Source organism: Elgaria multicarinata, chromosome 6 (genome assembly GCF_023053635.1).
Source record: "Elgaria multicarinata webbii isolate HBS135686 ecotype San Diego chromosome 6, rElgMul1.1.pri, whole genome shotgun sequence".
Lineage (NCBI taxonomy): Eukaryota > Metazoa > Chordata > Lepidosauria > Squamata > Anguidae > Elgaria > Elgaria multicarinata.
Window position 1 is genome coordinate 85,621,860 of NC_086176.1, and position 27,734 is coordinate 85,649,593.

Consider the following 27,734-nt stretch of genomic DNA (forward strand, 5'->3'; position numbering starts at 1 on the left):
ATAACCTATATATTTTAAAATGTTTTAGTGACAGGTGCTACTTCTCCATGAAAGGTTAAGGACCTCATTTGCTGACAATTTATTTAAACATCCTATTATTCCAAAACTAAAGGTCAACGAAGACAGGGACAAAATGACTGTGTTGATATTCCTTTTTGAGGTTGCACATAGGTCTCTAACCTCGAAGAGGAAAATCTGAGCACGGACTTCCTCTTCCTGCCCCTCCCAAGAACTCCTGACCCCAGGGAAAATAAAAAAGAGTCATGTCAAAGTGTGCTGTGAGGGGAGGTTGGGAGTGAGGTGACGGTGAATCCACAGGCCTCCCCCCCCCAAGCCCCCAACACGCTCCCAACCCTGGTGCTGGTCGAAATGAATTTCCTACCATTGCTTAAGGAATGCATAAACAAAAACAAAAATAAAGGAAGTGTAAACAAAAAAAACTGTGGAGGGAAGAAAACAATAAAACCAGCTCCATTGTTACTTTGGAAGTGTCAGAAACCCCAATGTTGAAGCTCCAACCAGCAGGGGCTTGCAAATGGTAGGATTATTCTTCAAGAACACTGGCAATGTTGCCTTTAAATACATAACTAACTATATGTTAAGTAGAAATTTATGTTTCCACTATTGCTTATGATAAACTAAGGCTGCAATCCTATACAAACTTACATAGGAGAACTCAGTTGGACTTATTTTTGCCTAAGCATGTTCAGGATTACCCTACAAAGCACTATTTTTTCCTACACATCTTGGAAGAGGGTTTGCAAATTCAACAGCATACACGTAAAAGTGGGGGAACATTTATATGTTTAAATTACTATACAGGAATGTGTCATTGTCATCCCCCATCCCTTCCCCCAATGTTTTTGGCACCTACTTTAAAGTATTGTTATTTATACAAAAATAGAGATGCAAATATTAACCTATTTGTTTCAACTACATCATTATGTAACAGAATCCCTTCCTCTCCCCCAAGTTTATACGTGCAAACATATTTTGTGTTAAATATTAAGCAGTTAACATAAGCAGGTTCTTTCTAACTTATAACTCAAGCTATAATTTGAATGTAATTTATACCTCTACAAGATTTTACTATTCAGAGAGAATAAGGGGGAAAGCTAACAATGTCATATATTTTCTCAAAGACAGAGAAAGAAGGCAGGAACCTATCTCAAAGCAAATTTCCCAACAATTTCTGCTATAGCAGGACCTACTCCATATCTAAATAGATGAAGAACAGCTGATGATCTTAGTTTATTAAATGCTCAATATTCCATAAAAACATTGAGAATTAAAATAAAACGATCCAACCAAAACGTAAAACAAATAACAAAAACAGTTTACAAAACAATGTCATTGACGTAGCGTGATGAAAATTAAATAGTAGCTTTTTTGTACAAGTAAAAATAAATCATTCCTACAAAACTAGCAATGAGCTGGTCAAATTCAAATACAGCTTTCCATTTATGTATTTTTTATATTAAAGCAATAAACATGGTTCATTTGTCTTTCACTGGTTGCCACGTTTTTCTGTGCTGTTGCTATGAACTTCAGCCATTAGCTGCGCTCCAAGGTAAACTACATGAACCATCAACAAAAGTGACACCCAATCTATGGAGTTCATATTTTCTCCAGATTATCTATGCTAGTTGACAAGCTGGTAATGAAAAAAATCACACTAAGCAAATGGTTCCTCTAATAACAATAAATTTTCTATAAAATTATGAAGGGTACAAAACGTTTCCTTGCATCTATTTTGTCATGAATTCTAATTAACGCTGCAAAAACCTGAGAGTGCTGGGTCATCACAAGAAGTGTATCAAGGTTTGATTGATAATATGGTGCACGTTGGCCTATGCTGCCAACGTTTCCTTCTCTTAAATTAATGGCCATCCCACCTGCCCTAATCATACAGCCCAAATGATATTCCCCTTCTTATTTCAATTTTCTAGAAGCATGGAAGCTGGTAAAGATCAGTCATTTATCTTCTAATAGCTGGATAATAGATCTATCACAATATAGCATCTGCAAAAATTCAAGTTATTTTTCCCCCACAACAGTAAATCTTTTACCAACACTGAATCAATAACTTTGGAAAACACTAGGTTCCCCACACATTTGCAATCTAAACACTACACATTTCTTCTAGCATATCTGTTAAATATATTAAGAATGCACCTTACTTTGCTCCATTTTCCCAAAGGCAATATTCCAGTTTAGAACACATCAGTAATCTTATCACAAAGCCATCACCAATTCTTCAGCTCATTTTTAAAAAGCAAATTATTTGACCTCCCAAGAGTCAGCTGCTGCAGATAATCCTATCTAGTATTCACAGGGCACATGGGTACTCAATTTGTTGTAAAAGAAAGATGTATTTACACCCACAGCTGGAGACCTCAAAAGCCCTTTGAACATCAATGAACCCAGATTCTGCTATAAAATAAGCAGTGAGATATCCTCTTTCTACACACACATTCACATCTTGTGATTAAGGATGAGGGAAAACCACTTTGTTTCTATCCAAGATGCAGGGCAGCCAAAATGTGACAGTCCATAGACTGGTGGCTGGTGATGCTCATTACATTTAGGTTCAGTCTTGGATCATGCAATAACCAATACTTTCATCAGGATCTCTATGCTGAAACTATGGCTAGGAGCACTTTTCTCCAACTCTACTTAATGGAGAAGATGAAACTTTTTGCTCTGACTTACACTGGCAATAATCAAGCTGCCTTCATAATGGTGAGTATTAACAATTAAGATGCCCTCCATATGGGGAATTTTGGAAGCCACACCTGACACAGAATATGGCAACCTAATTCCTGGTGAAACAGAGAGGTCTACACTAGCTAACAAAAGAATCCATGGTGTTGCATGAGGCCTATAAAACCCTAATCAGTTTTGGAATTATATAATAAAGATATTATTATACAACAGTTTCAGGGGAACTCTTCTGATCATGTCATCAATACACCAGAACTATCTAGACATTTAGCCTGAACACTTTTCAAAGGTGTTGCATGAAGCTATTAAGAGCTGACTTCCAGTATTCACATTTAAGTGCTATTCACAGGAGGTGGAGAGACAGATCTTGTGGCTTAGAAGTGTTCACAATTTCATATAAATTAGAATTTGTTTTTAAAATGTCGCTTCTTACTTTCAGCCTGTTTAGAAAGGACTGGGCTAGAAGTCACAAGAAATAACTGAGGTACTGGTAACAGGCTCCTCTATCCACACTGCCAATCTGTGCTATTTTTGTTCTGTTTTGTTTTGTTTGCAGTAAAGTAGCACTGCTATCACACTAAAGCAGGGGAACTCAACCTTTTCAGTTCTGAGGGCAGCATCAGGTGTTTGGCTGGGATGGCAGGAGCTAAACACACACACGCATATGCACTCACATACTGTACATCTCTCTCTCTCTCTCTCTCTCTCACACACACACACACACCCCTCAGCAGTAACACATCTTGGTTTTGCAGTAACAGCATCAAAATACTAACGCCCCTGCCCCACCTTAGCCACTCCAAAGCAATCACCAAAAAAAGAGGGGGGAAACCACTAAAATAACAGGCTGTACAAACCTCATTCTTGGAGAAACCTGCTTCCTGGGATACTCTAGCAACTCAGTCCCTTCTTCATGCTAAGAAACATAGAGCCTGCTTCTAGAGAATTTTCCTTCCCCCTTTTTTTGGGAGTGGTGGTGGTGTGAGATAGGGCTTGGGGGGCAGCCTACAGATAGCACTTTTTGCACTCCTGCTCTACTGCAATAACCATGCTACATATACAATCTATCCCTGCCCCCCCCCCAGCCATTGTACTTCTAACCTGCTCAGATTAAAGTTTAAAACAGCTTAACATTAAAGCTGAAAGGATCAGTGTTCTAATTACATTCTAAAGCACCAGAAGCTGTATTACTTACTGTGCTCTTGTCTTTCAGAAGTTTCTCTATTACTTCAATTAATAATTCTTTTTGCTCAGGATCAAGGCTAAAAAGTGAATCAAAAAGCAAATGAAAAAGATTCTATAAGTTCCATATTTTTGTAATAAGTATATATCCCACATGAAAATAATATTAAAGACTAGGTGAAATAATGTAAAAGGGGAAATAGAATAAAAAAGAACACCTGCAATTTTAAAGAAGGGACTAGCTTGAATTGGGACACACACAGCTGCACAGTGAAGTTTTTGTGAAGGAGTGGAAGTCTTCCATACAGCCCTTTTAATCACGCCCACAAAAATATAATATTAAAGCTCTATTTCAAAGAACTAGATATTTTGTCAAGCTGCAGACTAAATGGTAGTAGTCATTACTAACTTAAGTCCCACTGATTTCAGTAGGTATAGGACTAAATCTGGATTCAACCCAGTTTTCTTTGGTCTACTGGATAAATATACCAGTCTTCCCAAATTTTGTGCCCTCCAATTCCCATCATTCCTAACCAGCAAGAGGATGATAGGAGTTCTAATCCAACATATCAAGAGGGCAACAGGTTGCTGGTATAAACTATATAGACAGGATAATATTAAACAATGAATATTTTTTTTAGCAGCCCAGTTTGATAAAATTCCCACAACTTTCACAAATACAGACTTGAGTGGTCTCCAATTATGTTAACACAGACCTTTTCGTCAAAGTCGTTTTGCTGACTTTATGCCCATTAGCAGAAGGCAGTTATCATAAGCTGTAGCTAAACTTCATTATAACACACTCTACTGAGCATTAAATACATCTCTTCTATATTTATGGCTAGAGGGAACTTACCTGTAAAGCTTTTGGATTGCATGGGCGGCATTTTTTCTAACGTAAGGTGATAAATCAGCTGATGCTTCTTTGATCGCAAGCATCATAATCGGAACAATAATTGGCACTCTGATACTGGATAAAACTCTCAAAGCACTTGCACGGATTAACTGATTAGGATCCTAAAATGGAAATAAAATACCTGTAATCTTCAGATAAATGCCTTACTGAAATCTGTATCTATATCTATCTATCTACACACACATCCAAATTCGTACCCCACTTCTTACTCTCAGAAAGGGAAAAGGACTCAAAAAGTATTATTTAATTCAACCCTCTGTTCTGTTGTAGATATCCTTTACTTAATGATATACCCAATATGTGTACAAAAGCTTTTCAACTACACAAAGTTCTTCCATTAGATCACAGAGAAACTTATGTTTGCCTTAACTATTCTGTGGTGATTGCACCTTGTTAGGAACATTACTAATTTCTTTGAGCACTGAATTATGAAAAAAATTATAATGACAAGAGTATTTTCTATTTGGATCTCCATTACAGAAGAGCTACTTCCATGTACTGCTACTAATGCAAACACTTGTATCATACCTCAGTCCTGTGAGGTAAGTTGCCATGTTTGCCACTATAATGTCGCAATCCTGCGGTTTTTTGAGATGGTGCCGTTCAGTATATAGGGAGCTGAACTTAAATCTTGGAAGCCATAGTTCAAGTTTTTCCTAATGTCCTGGACTATTTTGGCCTTGGGCAAAATTGAAGGGAAACACACCATTCCTTCCTGTACCTATGGTATGTAAAGAAATAATGTGCCGTCCAGAGATACCTTAGGTACAGGAGGGAATGATGTGTTTTCCTTTCCCCTTTGTGCATCTAGATATGAGAATGAGAAGTAGAGAATCTGCATAGTTAAGATTCACTGGTAAAAAGAACTTATATTAGTTTATACCTATTTGCTTATTTTGTAAAGTAAACATTACCACAGGAATTCATTTGCTTCGCAGGTTCTACTTTAATTATTTAATCTTTTGAACTGACTGTTGAGCTAAGAACTACAATTATGGTAGGGTGACCATATGAAAAGGAGGACAGGGCTCCTGTATCTTTAGCAGTTGTATTGAAAAGGGAATTTCAGCAGGAGTCATTTATATATATGGAAAACCTGGTGAAATTTCCTCTTCATCACAACAGTTAAAGCTGCAGGTGCCCTGCCCTCTTTTAAACCTGGTCACTCTAGTATAGCTCCTGCAGCTTTAACTGTTGTGATGAAGAGGGGATTTCACCAGGTTCTCCATATATACAAATGACACCTGCTGAAATTCCCTTTTCTATGCAACTATTAAAGATACAGGAGCCCTGTCCTCCTTTTCATATGGTCACCCTAAATTATGGTTTATTTCTTCCCCAGTAACCTCTCAGGTCAAAACGCATCTGGGTTTGGATATTTGTAACAGTATAGCCTTTTTGGAAACTAGAAATGTCACTATATTTGTATGTAAAATGCTGGACTGTTAATTCATTGCTCTCTTATAAATTTATATGATGTATCAGTTATTTTTTAATTTCCTTTTAAACTTTGTATGTTATATTAGTTGTTGTATTAAAATTTGTTTATTGCAGTAACATTTTTTATTCTCAAGGGCATTTCTTAATCTGACCTAATATAGAATCATAGAATAGCAGAGTTGGAAGGGGCCTACAAGGCCATCGAGTCCAACCCCCTGCTCAATGCAGGAATCCACCCTAAAGCATCCCTGACAGATGCTTGTCCAGCTGCCTCTTGAATGCCTCTAGTGTGGGAGAGCCCACAACCTCCCTAGGTAACTGATTCCACCGTCGCACTGCTCTTAACAGTTAGGAAGTTTTTCCTGATGTCCAGCCGGAATCTGGCTTCCTTTAACTTGAGCCTGTTATTCCGTGTCCTGCACTCTGGGAGGATCGAGAAGAGATCCTGGCCCTCCTCTGTGTGACAACCTTTGAAGTATTTGAAGAGTGCTATCATGTCTCCCCTCAATCTTCTCTTCTCCAGGCTAAACATGCCCAGTTCTTTCAGTCTCTCTTCATAGGGCTTTGTTTCTAGACCTCTGATCATCCTGGTTGCCCTCTTCTGAACACGCTCCAGCTTGTCTGCATCCTTCTTGAATTGTGGAGCCCAGAACTGGACACAATACTCTAGATGAGGCCTAACCAGGGCCGAATAGAGAGAAACCAATACCTCACGTGATTTGGAAGCTATACTTCTATTCATGCAGCCCAAAATAGCATTGGCCTTTCTTGCAGCCATATCGCACTGTTGGCTCATATTCAGCTTGTGATCTACAACAATTCCAAGATCTTTCTCGTTTGTAGTATTGCTGAGCCAAGTGTCCCACATCTTGTAACTGTGCATTTAGTTTCTATTCCCTAAATGTAGAACTTGGCATTTATCCCTATTAAATTTCATTCTGTTGTTTTCAGCCCAGCACTCCAGCCTATCAAGATCACTTTGAAGTTTGTTTCTGTCTTCCAGGGTATTAGCTATCCCACCCAATTTTGTGTCATCTGCAAATTTGATCAGCGTTCCCTGCACCTCCTCGTCCAAATCATTAATAAAAATGTTGAAGAGCACTGGGCCCAGGACTGAGCCCTGCGGCACCCCACTCGTTGCCTCTCCCCAGTTTGAGAAGGTTCCATTGATAAGTACTCTTTGAGTCCGATTCTGCAGCCAATTGTGAATCCACCTAATAGTTGTTCCATCTAGCCCACTTTTAGCTAGTTTGTTAATCAGAATGTCATGTGGTACTTTGTCAAAAGCTTTGCTGAAGTCAAGATATATGACATCCACAGCATTCCCACAGTCCACAAGGGAGGTTATCCTATCAAAAAACGAGATCAAATTAGTCTGACAGGATTTGTTCCTGACAAATCCATGTTGGCTTCTAGTAATCACTGCATTGATTTCAAGGTGTTTACAGATTGACTTCTTTATAATCTGCTCCAGAATTTTCCCAGGGATGGATGTCAGACTGACTGGTCTGTAGTTCCCAGGTTCCTCCTTTTTGCCCTTTTTGAAGATAGGGACAACGTTAGCCCTCCTCCAGTCGTCCGGCACCTCACCCGTCTTCCATGATTTTGCAAAGATAATAGACAAAGGTTCTGAGAGTTCTTCTGCTAGCTCCTTCATTACTCTTGGATGCAGTTCATCGGGCCCTGGAGATTTAAACTCATTCAAGGAAATTAGGTGTTCTTTGACCATTTGTTTATCAATCTCAAACTGCAATCCTGCCCCCTCAACTTATACGAGTGTTCAAATTAAAAATCATTTTTGTATAATTAAATTGCTTGTTACAGTACTTACAGTATCTAGAATTCATAAAACTTTGTCCCTCCTTTTTCACAGTCTTTAAGCAGGAATATGATATTCATTCCAAGCCTGTACAGTGCTTAAGTCTGTTAGCAACCAGTATTTCATCGTACTTTAACACCTCCAATTTGGTAAAGCCATTTGGACCACAAATTCAAACCCAAACGGTGAGAAAGAACTGCTTTAACACCTGGGGCCAATGTAGCAGTAAGTAGGTAAGATTCAGGGTTCCCTTTCCTCATCTGGGGAGGAAACCCTTTTCAAGAAAGTATGTCACCAAGCAATCAAAGCAGACTCTTGTAAAATGTGGGCGCAAAATTGATTCCCAAAACTGATACCAAACAAAATTGATACCCAACATTCTAATGAAATGAAGCAGTGAAAATAGTGTGAAACTGCAAAAGAACTGCCTAGCTTGGGTCTCAATATGAAGCAGGGCTCAAGAGATACATGTTTCAAACTCCTTTGTTCAGGCCATTTCAAAGAGAGACAGCACTGACTTCATTGCTTCTAAGCTACCCACAACTTAGAGCAGCATTAACCACATCATGTGTCCTTTCCCAAACATTGGGAAGTAATGCAGGCTACTCATCCTAATTCTTTTAAACCAACAACATCCCAAGCCCTTGAGCCAAGGAGAGGTGAGCAAGTCATGAAGGACATCATATCAGAGCTGATGAACCATATCTCTGCTACAGAAGCTAATTCACCTTTAAATTAAGAATGAGAGAAAGCATACTTGAAAAAATAACTAAACTTTCTCCCTGTGCGTAATGGACAGGATCATACAAAGGAAATGCCACATACTTGACATTTGTGTAAGACAGACTATTTTGTAAGCAATGCTGGCTCCCCAAATGGATTTGGAGCACTGTGTAATGGCAGCCAAGCAGGTTAGCATAATCACAAGGTTCTATGACAATTTCAACATTAGAAATTCTTCTGGTTGTTTTTCTCTATTAAAAACGAGTTAGTCCTTTGTAATGACAGAGCTTCCCAGGAAATACTGCTAATTTGATATTTACTCACTTTAAGAGCACGTTGAAAGGTGCTAATTGATAGCAGTGCCAGGTCCTGCTGTTCTTCTGCATAGCGCATCAGGTAAACATACACAAGTTTTTTAATCTGAAAAACAAATTAGTTCATTTAGATTTTAATGTTATGTCTAATTTCATTCAGAATTTGCAAATGTCCAGGAAAAAGTTTGCATTCCAAACTATTTATGAAATGTATTTGTAGCCTGTGTGTATCACAAAAGTTACAGTCATGAGGAATGGTAATTCTAACTCCCTGGGACAATAAATCTATATTAAGTAGTTTCATAAGTGCTATGGCTTAAAGGAATTATGTTTTAGTTAAGTTATGGTCAGGTAATAACATTTTTTTGTCTGTGTATGTTAACCTAAGCACAGACAAAAAATCTTCTTATAACCTGACCATAAGGGTTTATAATGGAAACTCTGAAAAACATTTAACTACAGCTGTGCTATAATTATTGCCACTATCTGAAGAAAGATTTTTCTGCCCATTCTGCCAAAAAGCAAGATATTAAATCACAGATTACGAGGCAGTAAATTATTTGTTGTTCTACTATGAACAAGCAGCAATCAACATTGACAACAAGAGGCCTGTATAGTGAATGACTGCAGGTGTGCAGAGAAAGCCTCCTTTCCTTGAAACCACTCTGAGACTAGAGGCAGGAGTACTTCAGTTTCGTGACTGCACCATTCTTTTATCATTTACCTTCATTCAATGTTACAGCACTCCTCCCTTTAAAACTAATAATAACAGAGACACATTAGAGTTGAGGAACACAGGCAGATCTGTTTAATTAGTTTATCAATACACGTATATCAAACTTCATGAGTTATTGACTAAACCTTTGATTATTTCTGTTCTACACTACCAATTGCTTTCTAGGTCACTTTTCTATATCTTTTGACATGAGGCATATAACTAAGCCTAGGGCAATGTGCTCTGATGAAAATGAATTTTACTAGACTCTATAACAAAGTGTCCTTCACTAGTTTTGAAATCCTTCCCATCCCTACCACACACTCTGTAGACAGAACCTGTTTTAAAGGGAATTTGAAGTAGGAACAATAACCATAAAATATATTGAGTGAGCACGTCCAAACCTTTACCCAAATACTATGTTACCAGAGTACACAGGGTTAGGATGATTGGACAACATTCAAAAGGTCATTTGGCAAGACCTGAACCTCAGCCAGCTACTCTTCCAGCAGCGAAAATGCCATTTGGCAAGACTTGAAGGCTTGCTTAGTAATACAGGTTCTTCCTGTAAATAGCAAGCATATTGAACCTTAAGTAAGTTATGAAAGCATATGAAGCAGTTCTACTGCTGAAGCATTACATCAGTTTCAGAGTGCTGATCTATGTACCTCAGATAACCATTAAAAGTCCACAGTCCACTGAAATGCACTGGAAATTTTGAGCCAGCACAATCAGTAGCTTTACATGATTTACTTGTTGCTAGACTGCACCATTTCAAAGTGCCTGTATGGGACTGCATGTATGAATGGTCTCTCATGTAAAACCTCCTGCATGTTTAAAATGAGCATGTCAGAGGGCTATGTCAAGGGCCCGCAAGTGAGTTAGCCGCTGATAAGTCTATTAACGTGGCAAACACATCTGTGCTGAGCTCAAAAGGACTTGTCTGTGACCTTAGTCTGGGATTTAGAGGTACTTGGAAGCACCAATTTCTGAATATCTCAGAAAAGCTCTGTTAACTACAAACTTCAAAATTTTGTGTCCCCTCAAAACCCGACACCAAAGATTTGTACTAGTTTTATAGTATTCTGCGTTGCCAATCCTGAGTTTTACACCACCATCTGCAAGTGCATAACTGACACATCCACTTGGCATTCCTAGTTAATGCCCTAAAACACAACATTATTTAATGGAAAATCTATGCCAAGGTTTTGCAGTAGTTTTGCAGTGTTTTGCATCGCAAACTCCACATTTTGCACACACCATACACACAAATGTATAACTGATATACTACTGAGCAACCAAAGAACAACATTGCCATTTTCACTCAAACGCTATGTCAAAGATTTTGCAGTAGTTTTGTAGTGTTTTGAACCACCAACTTTACCTGAAATTGCTGATCAGGTAGCCGGGCTTCTTCCCCAAAGAATTTTACATAGAGTGTGTGTGTGTGTGCGCGCGTGCGTTCCCCCATTTAAAAAGCAAATATACTCTCTATAGCTCACAGTCAGGAAGAAACAGATCTTATCATCTTCCTTAGCTGAAGATGAAAAGTGATTAGAAGTAGCTTCATGTTTGCAAAATGAAATGGCTGTAGAACTGTGCAGCACCTACTGCAACCTCCCCCAATCCGTTGCTGGATAACTGCTCCCATCATCTCTAGTGTTCAATTTTTGTGAACCACCCAGAGAGCTCTGGCTATTGGGCGGTATAGAAATGTAATAAATAAATAAATAGCCAGCATGGTCAATGGCCATGCTGGCTGAATATTATATGACTTTTAGTCCAACATGTTATACACATACATAAATAATATAATACTTACATATCAGCACATTCCATTAACTATTACAAGCATATCTAGATACAGTGTGTATCAAATAATAAAGATTCACTTTAGTATCTTTGAGAAGAGTATGGTTAAGGGAATAAAACATGAACAGAAAAATGGACTGGTACAGAATAAGAGTTTGACCAAAACTGATGTTGTGGTACATTAACCAAACACTTTTATTTTGAGTTAATTTTCCAACATATAGGTACAGATAACTCTTTCTAATTAAGAAAATGCTTTCTCCCTGATTTTCAGGGATAGGAATACAAGAATGGCCATAAAAAACCACTTTCAATCACACAACCCACATTTATCTACAATGATCAATTAAAGAGGAAGATAGTGGAATATTTGCAAATGTTAGATATGGGACTTCACATCTTAAAATTGGCTGGAACCAAAGGTGGCCTTCAATATGCACAAGGCATCTCCTATTTTATACCTATTACTAGACCATTGTGCAAGAGTGAAAGCCACGGAAACATGAAGACTGCTATAAAAATGTACCTACTACAACACTGTGTAAAGTCTTCTACTAATGCTTGTGGAACAGCACCACAGATTATTTTCTTGTGCTCACTGTTCTTTAGATCCAACCCTACATGTTGGAAATAAGTTCAGTTGCTATCCAACACACTGTTTACCCGACTAGCAAGTGTTTCACCACTGTGCAATTTACAAAAAATTTAAAGAACACCACACCATAAGAAGCTCCTAATTCAGTTCACTTCATATTCCTAAACATGTTTAACTGGAAGTAAACTGTGATGAACTTTGAGAAAAAGCAATTTTATGGGCTGAAGTTGGAAGGTTTAAAAGTGGCATTTAAAAATAGCAGAATAAGATTTGTTACCATACCTCAATATTTTTACTTGCTACATTCTTCACTACAGCAGGAAACAATTCAGATGCATTTTTCCCTTTGGCAATCATCTTAAAACAAGAAATGAAACATATTTACGATAACATGCTATTTTCAAATAAAACCATTATGCTGTTACTATGATACTGCAAATTTCAAATTCTTAAAGCCTCTTATTGTTAAGTCTGTTTTTAAAAAATCATTGGTAACATAGTATTTAGCATGGGGAATCTCCAAATAAGCATTCCATTCCCCACCCGCTCTGCTAATCTTCTTCCCCATGCCCCACTCTTTCTCCAGCTCCAGCATTGAGAGAGGGGAAAGGGCTTATCTCTAATCAGCAGCAAATCGAAGATAACACAATTTCCCTGGTCAGCACTGGGCAGAGCAGGGAAAATATCTCTCCCCATTGCTAATATGCATGGATCAGCTGAGGAGGCAGGACTAGGAAAAGAGTGTATGTGCTATATTTCAGCTATATAGCAGCAGTGGGGAATCATTTTCAGCCTGAAGGCCAAATGTCAGGAGCTATAAGTCATAAGTGAATGCAGCCCCTGTCCAATGTGGATCTATCTACTGCTGACATGCACCCCTTCCCTATACAAAGGAATGGGGTGTGGATGATAAGAGTGAGAAAATGGGAAGGGGTGCATGCCAGCATTACATAGACCCACATTGGGCAGGGGTCCTACTGTCTTCTGGCTCCTGATGTCCTAGACCAATTCAGCCCTCGAGCTGAAAAGGATTCCCCGTTGCTGCTAGATAGCTACACTAAAAAGAAATCCTAAATTCTAAGCTTTTGCAAGAAATATCTTCTAATTTACAGGAGCAAAATTATGAAAAAAATTGCCATATCATTTCAAAATGATCAAAGAAAAGCATTTGGTAATGTGGGCAATATATAACATTTTAAGATCTGAAAAGAGTACCAAATATTAACAAACAAGCAGTTTTGTGTAGCTATTGAGCAAGAATGTAATATACACAGGTGGAAGGTTGTGTATATCAGAATAATGCTGTGTCCCCTCAAAGTTGCTGGTCACAATCTGTTTCCTTGCTAGGTTCTCCAGCCTTTAGAAGGATAAGCATTCTATAAATGTTGTTCTGATAATTATTCTGGAAAACAAACTATTTCTAGAGATCATAAATACCACACTAATACTGCTAGGCTACTTAGACTAATGGATTTAATACTACAGTGTGTGAAAAAAGTTTCAGGCACATTTGGTCTAAAATACATCATTCTATTTTATTTAATATTTAAAATATCACCATTTTTAAAAAAAATGTATCATGGAAATTCACACGTGTAACTTGCATTATTTAACTGACCAACCATAATAGCTGCAGTGTACCATGTAAATATGTATTTAGGATCTTTTAAAGGTGTATTTTGTCTCATTAAGTCATAATGATCAGTGTAAATCCTCCTTTGTTCATGGCTCATTAACCCAAGAGAACATAATGGGTCTTTCAAAGACTAAGATATCATTTCAATTTAGCAGCTTTAAATAGCCTGTGTGTTAAAAGCTCCGGTCTTGTATATTGCATAAAACAGGCATAATGCTTTTAGAGTATGCAAGCTTCCTTGCTAACTTGTTGCAGTTCTCAACATCACATATCGGCTACATGTAGCCAGTGTTACCCTTTGCAAACAGCAATACAGCTGCTCAACCCAGCTTTAGTAGCTTGAGTGTAGAATCTATAGTGCAGATTATACCTTTAGCTTCATCACATTAAAAGCTGATAATATAATAAGAGATATCAAGGAGTCTTATAACATGCACTCACAGTTAATTATCTGCTTTCAGGATCTAGCATGGTGGTTTGACTTACCGTATTTCTTTGATTCTAAGAAGTCATCGATTGTAAGACGCACACTAATTTCAATACCACCAACAGAAAAAAAGCTTTGATTCTAAGAAATAATAAACGCATCCGCGATTCTAAGTTGCACCCCATTTTTAGAGATGTTTATATGGGGGGGGAAGTGTGTCTTAGAATCGAAGAAATACGGTAAATCAAGATTTCAAACATACACACACACACCAAATAGAGAAAAGATTTAAATTACTGATCTAAACCAACTTTCTATTTTGAAATTCATGTTTTTTCCTGAACAAGCATGTCAACTAACTATAATAAAATATTTATTTGCAACTAAATATCACCTTTATACAAACTAAATTTGCATTATGTTCCTTTGGTCATGCAAGCCACATGAGTTTCCATGATATCAGCTCCAATTCCTCCCCCAAGTTAGCTTTGGGACAGGATTTTAGGGGGTTCTTAGGTTGAACTGTTTGTTCAGTTCATTGTCTTCCCTTGGTTTAACTGTACTTAATAAATGTTTGTTTTTTAAATTGTTTGGCTCTCCGTATACACATGCAAGGATATTAAACTGACTTGTGGACTAAGGGTTAATTGTGTCTAGGTCTACATGCCAAAGGATGCTTTTGCCTTATTTTTCTTGAACAGCAGCACCTCATGCTACAAGGCAGATTGCTTTTGAAACTGAGAGTAGTTTCAGAAGCAGTTTTCGATACAGCTTGGAGTAGAGGTGGTGATGTCTGCTATTCTGGTGTCCACTGGATGTACCTAAGTAAAATAAGACAGCTGTGACTGGACCCATGCTGCCATATGTCCCCAATATTCAATACAATTAGCCTGTTCACACATAATGACAACACATTGGTTTAAAAACAGATGGGGTAATGTGCACAAGCTGGGGGTGCAGCCTTGCTGCACGCACATCACCCACCTCTTTTGTGCCCCTGTCTTTACCACATAACCCACAATTAGCTACTTCACAGGCTGGGGAGCATGATGTGCAAACCCAGGCAGCTGAGTTGTTTAGGGGCTTAATAAGCCAATAATTAACTAACAATAAACAATGCTCCACAAACTACAAAGGAGCCAATCTTGGGTTTAAGATTTAAAGTTGTGCAGTAAAAGTGGAAGTGGCGGGAATACTGCAAAGAGCACACCTACTGAGGCATGACAACCCATTTGTTGTCAATGAAAACAAACATTAAAAAAACCCACAGAAGTGCAATCAAGAAGAAACATTTGAAATATATACAAAGCTAAGGAGCTCAAGCTACACAAACATATGTCCACTTTACCTGCCATCTGACTGTCGACTAACAGTTTGTTGTGTTAACTATACTGTGTCCACAAGGTACATACATACACACACACACACACACACACACATATATATATATATACACACACACACACAAACACACGCACACTATTTTCTTGAAGAAATTAAAGCTGAGTCAATAGCTACTTTTAAAACCTTCACCACTTTCAAAATAAACCTAGCGAGTTTAAGACATGTGTGTGTGTTAAAAATGTAAAGAAATAAACATTCAGAGTTGTCAACAGTACACATTTTAAAAATTAAAATACCCCAACAATCCTCTTCATTGCATCCAGCTTAGCAGAATCTTTGTTGCTTTCCAACATGTGCTTCAGATCTTCATTTCTACAAAGGAAGAGAAAACTGGTATGTAAGTCATTGGTAACACAACCTGATTGTGAATTAAAAAGGAAATCCCCAAAAATGTTCCAATGTGTCTCATATTTCAAATTTTGTAATAGTACTGGTATTTGCCTAAAGAAAGTGGGATGCTGGGATCCAACTATTGGGGAATATAGCTACCATCCTGGAGGAAATCAAAGTTAAAAGATATAAATACAAATAAAGGGGTTTGAAAGTTAAGTATTAATATAGGGTCAAAAGGTTATTGGGATCTAGCTATTGCAATAATTTAAACCTTCAATACATGTACTAACAACTGGTTACTTTTTGAACTTTAATTGTTATTGATTTTACAGAATGTGACTATGTAAATCAAAGCACACACACAACAATATCAGAACATGTTGGTGCTAGGGACCTAGTTTCCAGACAAGGATTGGCTTGATTTTTACAATGTTTCCAAAGTAAACTGGAAAGAAATGACAAATTGCCTCATTGTGGTAATTGTGTACATAACTCCAGTAATTTTCTACTTCTGCACATTCAGATAGCTGTAGTTTACACAGAACAATATTGAGGAAGCCTTCTCTCTTCATATTAACAGAAAGAATGTTGAAAATATGTTCTAACAGTAGTTAAGGTGAATGAATGTTCAGATACTTGCCCTGCTGCACACTCGCACATTAATAGAAGGAAAACAGGGACAGGGAAGAGAGAAGAGTGAGAAAAGGAAGTCAAGTCCTTCACTGGGGGAAGAAAGCTGTTCCCCCCTGTTCAAATCAAGTACAATTTTTTCTTAATACCGGCCAAGATCCAAGAGTTACTTCAGGCTGCAATTCTATACACACTTACGTACCTGGGAGTAAATCCCACTGAACTCATTTGGACTAACACCTGAATATACATATTCATTTATTTAAAATGTTAACCCTGCTCCTCCTCCCCCTCCCCACTAAGTGGACTCCAAATGACTCACAAAGCAAACATCTTTAAAACAATTACAATGTACAAAAAAGGTTTTAAAAATGTAAAACAAACATATAAACACAGATTAGCAACCTGTAAAGAAAACTAGAAGGGAACAACATTAAATCCACCCATAGCAAACAAAAAACACCCTTCCCCTCTTAAACTACCTACGCATCCAGCAAAAGCACTATATTGAGAAACACTCCCAAATCACAAAACTGGTAACAGCTGACAACAGTTCAAGGATTCCAACACTTCCCTAAGACCAGATAAAAATGAAAGAGAGAGAGCTGGGTATCATATTGATAACTCTACAGCCCAAATCTGACCCTACACCCAATTACTTAACCCAAGTGTTTCATATAGATGCTGAACAGCATGGGAGACCAGCTGGAACCTTGTGGAATCCCCAGGCCAAGCAGCAAGAGCAGGAGCGCCCCAGCACCACCTTCTGGGTCCTTCCTGTAAGGAATGGGCAAAAACAGCTCAACACAGCACCCTCTTATGACCATTCCCATAAGGTGCTCCATAAAGACACCATGGTGGATAGTATGAAATTCCACTGAAACATCCAGGAAATCAAAAGGGTTACACTCCCCCTGTCCAGCTACTGGTGCAAGTTACCCAACTAGGGTGACCAAGACAATTTGATGCCGAAACCAGGCAAAAAGCCTGACAGGAAAAGAGCTATATCAGGGGTGGGGAACCTCTTTTAGCCCAAGGGTAAAATTCAGTTTCAGAGAAGCTGTTGGGGGCCACAATCTAGTGGTGAGTGGGGCTGAAAGCAAAGGAGATGGGACCAGTAATACACACACACCCCAGAATATTTAGCTTAAAGTTCTTACTGTCAGTAGCTAAGTCTTAAGAGATACATTACAACCTCTTAAAATGGGAAAGATATTGTTTAAAATCCAGGAAACCAACAAACAATTGGTAGTTGGGGAAAATGGGCATGCCATCTGGGGAAACACAGAGGGCTGGATTTGACCCATGGTCATGAGGTTGCTTATCCCTGATGAAGATAAAAGGTTTCATTTAAAAATACCTAGACAAGTTATAGCATTGCACTGTTAGAGATCAAGGACTTCATTAGTTTTGTTTTTGTTTTTTATTGTCTGCTCATTTTGACAGAAAGATCCCATGACATATTCTTAACATATCAAGAAGTCTCACATTTTTTAAGAACGGTATATGGTTTTTAGGATCCTAGCCACTTTGGAAACACAGCATTCCAGGCACTATCCCAAATCAAATCATATTCTGCAGTTATATTTATATCAAGGGTGTCAAACCTCTTATAGCACAAAGCTCAAATTAGTATGAAAAGGTTCGGGGGACAGTGGTGGATGGAGCCAAAGGCAAAAGGGACAGACCCAAAAATACCAGCTTAAAGTTCTTTCTGCCAGTAACTAAGCTTTAGGAAAGGTGTTTCAACCATCTGGAATGAGAAAAAACTGTGCAAAACAGGGAAATCACAAAAAAACAGAAGTTGGGAGGAAGGGATGGGGCGAAGGAAAGGGGGCATGGCCATTTGGGGAACCCCCAGTTAGCCAGATTTGGCTCACCAGCCTGAGGCTTGACACCCCTGATTTAGATCAACAAATGCTACACATTCTAGGGAGGCCAGTTTGCTATTATCCCTTAAAATTCTTCATAAATATGTTGTTAAATGTGTGAACTAAGAAACACAAACCAGAAGAATGTTCAAGTCATAAAAAAATGGTAGCATTTCTCTACTTTTTAAAAAAAACAACAGAAGGCATATTTTATAAATGTGAATACCAGCACATGATTATTATTTTACTTCTAACTTAAGCACTTGACTATAGAAAAAAATAAAGTTTAGTCAGTAAAAGGGAATTTCAATAAACTAGCCCAGCCTTCCCCGACATGATGCCCTCTAGATGTTTTGGACTTCGAATCCTATCAGCTCCAGTGAGTATGGCCAGTGATCAGGAATGATGGAAACTGTAATCTAAAACATATGGAAGGCATGGGGTTGGGAAATATGGCAGTAGCCAATACAGATAACAAGCCTCCTGGTAAGATACACTAGTAAATAAAAAAGCAGTTGTTTTTCAATGAGTAATACAACATATACTACAATACACTTGTCTAGCTCAGGTTAATTAAACTGTATACCATTTTCAGTATGACAGTGGCCTAACCTACACCAAGCAGAATATTGCACTATAAAAGCAGTATGAAAGTGGAGTATAAAAGTCAGGAGCTTCACTACTGCTTTATAGAGGTACTGAAGTGCACTGACAACAGTTGGGGCCATATACATACCATATATGCTTTCATAGTGCAATATTCTGCTTGGTGTAGATTAGGCCATAGTCTAGTCTTCCTCAGCTTGCCTCCATATATTTTGTACTACCAGCATTCCGGACCATGGGCCATGCTGCCCAGGGTTGATATGAGCTCAAGTCCAAAACATTTGGAGGGCACAAGGTTAATCTGGACCTACTGTATGAAAAGTAGCCATCACAAGAAAAGAGAAGAGCAAGTTCACTGAAAATGATAATACTTACAAAATAATATTTTCTTCATGTGGATCAGCAGAAGTACTAGTAATCCTGCTCTCTTCTATACTAGGCTCTGGTTTTAGCGTAACTTGGAGGGTGTCTGCTTTTTCAAGAATAAGTTTAATGTTGCAAGCAGCCCCACTGATTTTACCCAACAAAGAAGGTTCGTGCTCCATTCTTCCACACTTAGAAACAAGAAATCAGCACTCTGGTAACCAAACCTACTTAGCAGTATCAAGATTGCAGTATGATTTAAAAACATATTAGGTAACAGGATACCCACTCCCTTCACTTGAAGAAAATGTGTACTATATCAAAGGTCATTTCCTTACGAAAACACATCTTACCAGCCAACTTCAACAAACAAAACATACAGCAAATACTTTTCACTCTTATCATATTGCTTGCTTTAGCTTCTCAACAAGAATCATTAGGAAACATACCAGGAATTTTATATAGCTGTAAAGATGAAGTAACATAAAACAGATCCCTCATTCCAATTCATGCTGGATTCTAAAAATCAATTTGAAATTACATGATTCCACCCTCACCCCAGTTTTCTAGGCTCTTTAGAAAAACTACTTTGATATACCACACACAGGCCAAACTAATGGAAAAGTACAGTTTATCTTAGTTTAAGAACTAGTTTACACAAGACTGGAAAGTATTTTGAATTTCAGAAAGATGCTATGTGCAGAGTTAGAGATGACAGGTGACTATGGGAGAACAAGATATGGAACAGTATTCAATGAAACACTACTGCTAATTTAGCACAAGACCAATAACTCTTGCTCACCCAATGGATTTTCCAGAGGAACCTTGTGCAAGCAAGTGCTATTAGCATTGCGCTAGAGTCGCTTATGCTAGCACAACATAATTTACATTAGCAGTAGTGTTGCACTGGATATTCAGAGTCCAATGCAATTTAAAGTATGCTGAAGCCAGGATCAGAAACTAGTAATATTCCAAAGGATTTAGATCTCAAACTAGCCACAAAGAGCCAGAGCCTCTGACAAGTTGAACCACTGCTTAAAGCATTTTTATTACGGTTTCTTTCTTTGTGCCCTGTACATCTGTTGATCAAATTACCAAGTTGTTTAGCCTATATCCTCTCCCAGTAAACCAAACACTATCTAGCTTTATTAAAGGTACTTTTCATAAAACAATCAATGATATTCAGTCAGGACATGGACCACAATTTATAATATTTTACATGAATGCAGTCTTTAATATTGCCTAAAATAAAACAACAACAACAACAGAATGGAATGGAATGAAGGGTTACCAATATGCTCTTGTTCCCATCTGCTCATCCCAGGGAGGATATAGAACTCTTGAACTGATCTGCCCTAAAACTGAGAGGCATCTGCCCTAAAACTGAGAGGCAGTTTTAGGGCAGATGAAGGCAAAAAGCTGAAGTTTAATCCAAGATAGAGATTCTGGTAGTGGGGAAACCAGCCAATCTAGATGCACTTGGTCTTGGATGTTATTTCCCTCCCCCTGAAGAACCAAATTCGTAGTGTGGGGGTTCCACCCCCACCCCACCCGGTCTTGCACTATCCATTACGATGGTGACTAAGAGTAGCTTTTACCAGCTTAGGCTATCTAGAAAAGGTGGACATGGACATAGCCTCAGTTACCCATGCACCAGTTACAGCCAAACTAAACCAGCCGAATGCACTCTACATGGGGCAGTTTCGAAAACGTTTTTGAAACTTCAACTGGTACAGGATGTGGCCATTCAGATGTTGTTAAGGACAGGTCAGCTGCAGCATGTGACACAAATATTGGACCAGATGCACTGGTTATCACTACAGTTCTAGGTTGGCTACAAAGTACTGATATTGACCTTTAAAGCCATGAATGGTCTGGGACCTTCACCTTAAACAAACTGTCTGTGTCTTGAGATGTGCCTGACAGTGAAATCAATTAAAATGGCAGGCATGAGGGATAGGGCCTTCTCAGTGACCTCATGTTTTATCGAATTCTATTCCAACTAAGGTTTACGTGGCCCATCTATAAAGGTCTAGAAACAGGCATTAAAGACTTACCTGTTCAAGTCACTTGTTCTTAAAAGTCTGTTATGATGCTACCGCTGAATTGCTGCTGAAATAGCCTAATGGTTTTATTGGATTTTAAAATGAAATTATGATAGTATGAATGTTGTTTTACGTATTTGATTATTATGGTTTGCTACTACTGTTTTTATGGTGATCCTGGTGATCTTTGATATATTGATTATGTACTTTGTGTTTTTTTTATGTTGGAAGCTGTTGTGAGGGTTTGCCCTTAAACAATAGCCTACATGAACCTAACATAAATAAATTTACATTTTAAAATAATTTTAATACCATTTTTCAAATGCTATACCATGAAATATGGTGAAATCACTCAGCAAATCCTTGTTAGCAATAACCATGTACTTGTGTATAAGAGGGCCTTTTCGGTGCTGGCGCCCCAATTCTAGAATAATCTTCCTGATGGTGCCAACATTGCTATCTTTTCGGAGCCAGGTTAAGACTTTTCTCTTTTCCCAGGCATTTAGCAGCATATCTGAGTTTTGTATTTGTTCCCAGATCTGTTTTTAGGTTTGGCCGACAGCTCAAAGTTGTTTTTAGACGTGTTGTCTTTGTGTATACTGTCTGTTTTATGTTTTTAAATTTTTTATATTGTTTTTAATGTCACCTTTTGTAAACTGCACAGAGAACTTTGGCAATGGGGCAGTATAGAAATGTAATTAATTAGCAACAACAACGATTAAGACATTGGCAGTGTTATATCTGCACCAAGCTAATCTTTCTATGAATGTCCTATCTCAAAGTAGCCATTTAAATTTTATAGACTAGTCTAATCCTGCACAGGAACACCTGAGTCCATTTAAAATAATTGATTTACCTAAATCCCTGTTCTATAGTTCAGGCATGTCATAGAATGCCACACAAGAACAGGGTCTCTTCTAATGACAGCACTGGAGTAGCAATGTTAGTTAAGTCTACTACACATACTGAACTAAAAATATTGGATAATACCCAGTGATGGCATTCTGCTAATGCAAATTGCATTCCACTAGAGCTCTAGTGCAACAACAAAAGCATTAGCAACTGAATTCTTCATCCCACAGGCTAACACTATTGGCATTGTGCTACAGGTCCCTTATGCTAGCGTGATGTAATTTGTGTTAGTGGAATGACATCATTGGATACTACCCATTGTCCCACAATCCAATATATTTAATGTTTTATTAATGCAGGAAAAAGTTTCTTTTTCTATAAAAGTATATAGTTTAGTGAAAGCAACGCTACCTTGAATAAACAAAGCATAATTTTATAATTCTAAGATATGATTAATGTTTTTTTAGGCTTGTAATATGCTCCAGCGAGTGCATATTCAAAAGCTATTCAGAATGTGCAAAAACGTTTCAAGCCTCAAATCTCATTTACTGCCACCACTTTATACCATAGCTGTTTGAGTGACATCTTGTGGTGTGACTCTGCATTACTGTACTATATATCAACCATCCTATCAAATTAATTTCATTTATTATATTTCTCTATAAAATATAAAGAAGCTTATAAATATTAAAACACACAGTAACAACCTAAGAACAAAACAGCAAACAGATAAAAGCAGCAGTACATCCTTAAAAGTAATATTCTAAAAATCCTATGGAAGGAAAAGTTTGGAACCGGGTATACTTTTCTAAGAAGGCTCTTCCAAATTCTGGATACCATTACCAAAAAGGCCTCATCTATGGTGCTCACCTGTCATGCATTAAACAACAGGGGGAATGGGAGAAAGGCTTCTGAAGCAACAGAGATCCTAGACAGGTACATATGAGAGAAGGCATTTCTTAAGTTACCTTTGTCCTAGGACATTTAAGATTTTAACAGTGCAATCCTATACTTGTCTGCTCAGAAGTACTGTAAGTCCACTGAATTCAATGGGATTTACTTCCAGGCAAGTGGTATAGTTGTTGCAGCCTAAAAGTCAAACCATCACCTTGAATTGAGCCTGGAAAGAAATTGGTAAACAGTGAAGCAAATAAAAAATCTGTGAAATGTTATCCACTTTCCTGGCTCCAGTCAAAATCCCAGCAGTCATATTCTGAACCAACTAAAGCTCTCAATTTGGTTTCAAGTGCAAGATAGAGCACATTATCTTAATCTAATCTGGTAGTGACTATCGCATAAATATCTGAAACCAGAACTAGCTTTTCCACAAACGAGTACAGCTACCCTGTTTCCCCGAAAATAAGACAGTGTCTTATATTAATTTTTGCTCCCAAAGATGCGCTAGGTCTTATTTTCAGGGGATGTCTTATTTTTCCATGAAGAAGAATACGGTACACATTTATTGTTGAACAAAAAAAAAGGTCTTATTTTCGGGGGGATGCCTTATATTACAGCGAGAGGCAAAACTGGAAGTAGGCCTTATTTTCGGGGGATGTCTTACTTTCGGGGAAACAGGGTAGTATACAGGGCAAAGTTCAAAGAAGGCATTTTTGGCATTGAGTAGGTGCAAATCTAGGAATACTCCCAACCTGAAAACATGCTGGTTCAAGAGGAATACAACCCTGCCCAAGACAGGCTGAACATCTATTCCACAAGTACAAGAATCCACAACTAATAGTACTTCTGCCTTGTCTAGATCAAGCTCCAAAAAATATAAATAAGGCAAAAACCTTTAACTGGACAACCACTTATTGGTAAAAGTAAAATCAGCAGTGGTGGTCGCTTCTTTCCCCTCTCTTTTTTTTACACACACATCCTATTTAACAATGAACTATTAAATGATGCTTGACCAAAAACGAAGTTAAAATATTTGTTTGCAATATATTAAAAGGAGGAACAGTGGTGTGTAGGGAGACTGTACTGAAATGTGGAAAAATTAAAGCCATCAGGGGGTTTATTTATTTATTTATTTAGAATATTTATATACCGCTCCTCATTGAAAAAATTTCGGAGCGGTGTACAAGGTAAAATGAAAATAAAAACAGAATAAAACAGTTAAAACAAAATTTTAAAAGAAGCAAAACAACAACAACACAGAAATCCAAGGCTGCATGTTAAAGAAAGGCTTCTTGGAATAAAGATGTTTTCAGGAGGCGCCGAAAGGAGTACAAGGTTGGAGCCTGCCTGACCTCCAGAGGCAGGGAATTCCACAGGAGGGGCGCCACCACGCTGAAGGCTCTTCCCCTGGTGGATTCCAATCGGAGGATGGATCTAGGTGGAACCACCAGGAGCAGGCCTTCGGATGACCTCAGTGACCGGGCAGGTTGGTAAGGGAGAAGGCGCTCTCAAGGTTGGACTCGATGGCCTTGTAGGCCCCTTCCAACTCTGCTATTCTATGATTCTATGATAATGTTGTAAAAGAAAAACGTATGTCCAAACATGACAGATCACAATATTTACTGCTTCATGAAGAGAATTGATTGCCCAACTTTGAACAAGACACCCATTAGAAGTTCTGCATCCTACAGACAGCATGTTAGCTCCTCATGGGTTGTTCTGGAAAATAAATCAACATGGGTTAGCGTGTGATTCACAGGTAGAGGTTCAGCAGGTCTGCTTTTCCCCAATGGAGATTTGAGTGTCAAGGAAAGCTATACCTACTGAATTTCTATTACCAGACACTAACACACCCAATGAAGGTTGTTGTTGAACCATGGGTTATGATGGTGCATGAAGTCTGAACACAGCGCATTTTCCACAGGGTGGGTTATCGTGTTGTTGTTTTTAGCGGGGATGCTCATTAAACAGGCAATGTGGCTTGTTAACCACCCTGAACAATCCGACAACAAGCTATGGATTCTCAAGGTGGCTTGAAAATAAACCACACCGCACGGTTAACAAACAAACCTGCAGAAAACATGCTACATTCAGACATGAATTCAGCCAATTCAATGCACAGAGCCTCCGTCAGGAGGAGGAGAACCATAGCAATGCTCCCCCCCAAAAAGAAGAGTGGGGAAGAGATACAAACAGTAAAGCTGTAACTTGTTGATTAAGAGATAAATACTAAAATCAGCAATTTGGAAACAGAACCCAAACATTCAAATTATAATTTCTTACTCAGAAGAGTTTTCATGGATCAGGTTGTTGTATGGAGAGTGGGGAACAGAGCAACTTAAAAATTCTTAGTTAATGGGATATGGTACAGGTGAAGGATTACTATCTCAGACATTCTTCATCATTAATAGGAGAAGTTATTATATTCCATTATTGGCCATCACTCAGCCAATTAACAGGTTGACAGCTAATCATAAGTAACCAACAGCGCTTCCATATAACAGCATGTTTAAATATACTTAGCTGATGTTATATTTGCAGTGAACGTCCGTGTCTGAAGAGGACTGTGTCTGTCCAAAGTTTGCACAGAATACTTGAAATTAGTATCTGGTTCAAGAAAAGGTATCACTATTTCTCATTCTGTAGGATTAGAAAGCTATTATGCCTCCCAACAAATATGCATTTAAAAACTGCTTACTACATGCAAGATATTTACAAATTACCTTTCTCGTACCAGGACAAGAATTTACCCAAGTTAGTTTCTATTAGGTAACCATCCACACAGAAAAGTTAAGATATGTTCTCCCCAGAAAAACTTGTAAATGGGACAAATTTGTCTAGTTCAAACCTGTCAAATTCAAGGACTAAATGTCTGTCGCATAAGGCCCTTTAGGATACCCAAAGTGATCTCTTCTATGCAAGTTACTGTATCATTATCAGAGCTATTTTATTAGTTATATCCTCCTTTTCCACTAAAAATGATTTTCAAGGTGGCTAACAACAATAATAATAATAAAAAATCCAGAATAATTAAAGCATAAAAGGCAATCATATTAACATCTGATAGGGCAACAGGCTGATATGGAATGACTCAAACTCTTTATTCTTTTCAAATTAGTATTGTGAATACTTATTCACAGTATGTAAAGGAATATAGAAGCCCAGGCCAGGGAGCTCATGCCATCAGCTCCTGAAAGGACCATTAACAGCCTGAGAAGACTGTTGGGGCAGCCCCTCCTAACCTTCACTGGGGCTACTTAAGGTCTGCATGTCCTGAGTTAAAAGGTAGAAGAGGAGAAGCCAAGCCCAGGAAACCGCTCCTGAAGAAACCTTTAATTGATATGTTTAATTTGGGGGGGGGGGGGGAGGGAGGGTTTTTTTTGGTAACATTTGTTTGCTTGTTCCAATATTTAAAAATTGTAAACCACTGTGGGTGGCTTGGCAGAAAGGCAGTATTAAAAAGAATTAAATAAATAAATGAGCAATGACAATAAAAATAATAAATAATAAACAAAAGGGATAAGTGAAAGCAGTACATTTGAGCAAAGCAGAATAGGCAATTTGCTCGTATTTACAGCCAAGAAGAAAATCCAAGAAGGAGACTTGGATTACAGAGGCATTGAGCATGGGAGGATTAGTTTCCCTATTCAAGCAGCATTTGAGGAGGGGCTTAAATGGTGCAGAGCTGGGTGCTATAAGAGATGCTCAGACCCACAATGATAGCAGCTGCAGGCAGTGATAATGCTTGTGAAGGAAAGGCTTGGTGTTGATGGGTAGCACAATGAGACTGAATGGTGAAGGGTCTTTGTAAGACATTAGCCATTGAATCTATCACTGTCTCTTTCCAATCAAAATTGGCAACTTTTCAGTGAAAATTGTTGGCCTTAGGCATATATTGGATGGTGAGTCTGACCATCTAGCTCATTTAAGTTTGACAGCTCTGGACTAGTCTTTACAGAGGCTGGAATCCAAAACTCCACACAACTAGGTACATATTTCCAATGCAACTCTGGACTTCTATTCCCAATGCAACATTGCAGATTGTTTTTAAAAACTTAGACAAATTTTGATGGCAGACTGAAATACAGCTGGATTTCCCAGTTGCTCTACCCAATTTTCCTTGTGATGATGTGTGCGGGGAATGGGGTACATGAACCTGAAGTCCACTGGTGTCTCCCATCACCAAACATACTTCAAATCCAAAGAGTGAAATATAATCCAAATAGACCCTAACAGATACTTAGGTACTACCACCTTGAGCATCAAGATCAGGATATTTGCTCTGAACTGTTGATTTCTAAACATGTTTTTAATTTAAATGTTTTAATTTCCAGAGGTACAGCCATCTTAAGTTTCTTGCATCAAAAACAAGGTGTCCTGTGACAAAGACTAACAAATGTATTACGGCATAGACTACAGTCCACATCATC

The 27,734-nt window shown here is 38.2% G+C and overlaps 1 protein-coding gene across 7 annotated transcripts in view; it reads right to left on the reverse strand.

Moving 5' to 3' along the window:
* The window catches only part of AP3B1 (adaptor related protein complex 3 subunit beta 1), a 354,279-nt gene that overhangs the window by 126,896 nt on the left and 199,649 nt on the right, over window positions 1-27,734 (reverse strand). For 6 of the 7 annotated variants that reach the window (XM_063127965.1, XM_063127964.1, XM_063127966.1 and 3 more), the window contains 5 exons: window positions 15,944-16,019; window positions 12,523-12,597; window positions 9,129-9,224; window positions 4,763-4,923; window positions 3,920-3,986 (listed from right to left, as the gene is read on the reverse strand). In XM_063127965.1, the coding sequence (XP_062984035.1) occupies window positions 3,920-3,986; window positions 4,763-4,923; window positions 9,129-9,224; window positions 12,523-12,597; window positions 15,944-16,019 (475 nt within the window). Of the gene's footprint in view, window positions 1-3,919; window positions 3,987-4,762; window positions 4,924-9,128; window positions 9,225-12,522; window positions 12,598-14,932; window positions 14,952-15,943; window positions 16,020-27,734 lie in introns of those variants that run through there. The other variant, XM_063127967.1, reaches the window with a different exon arrangement.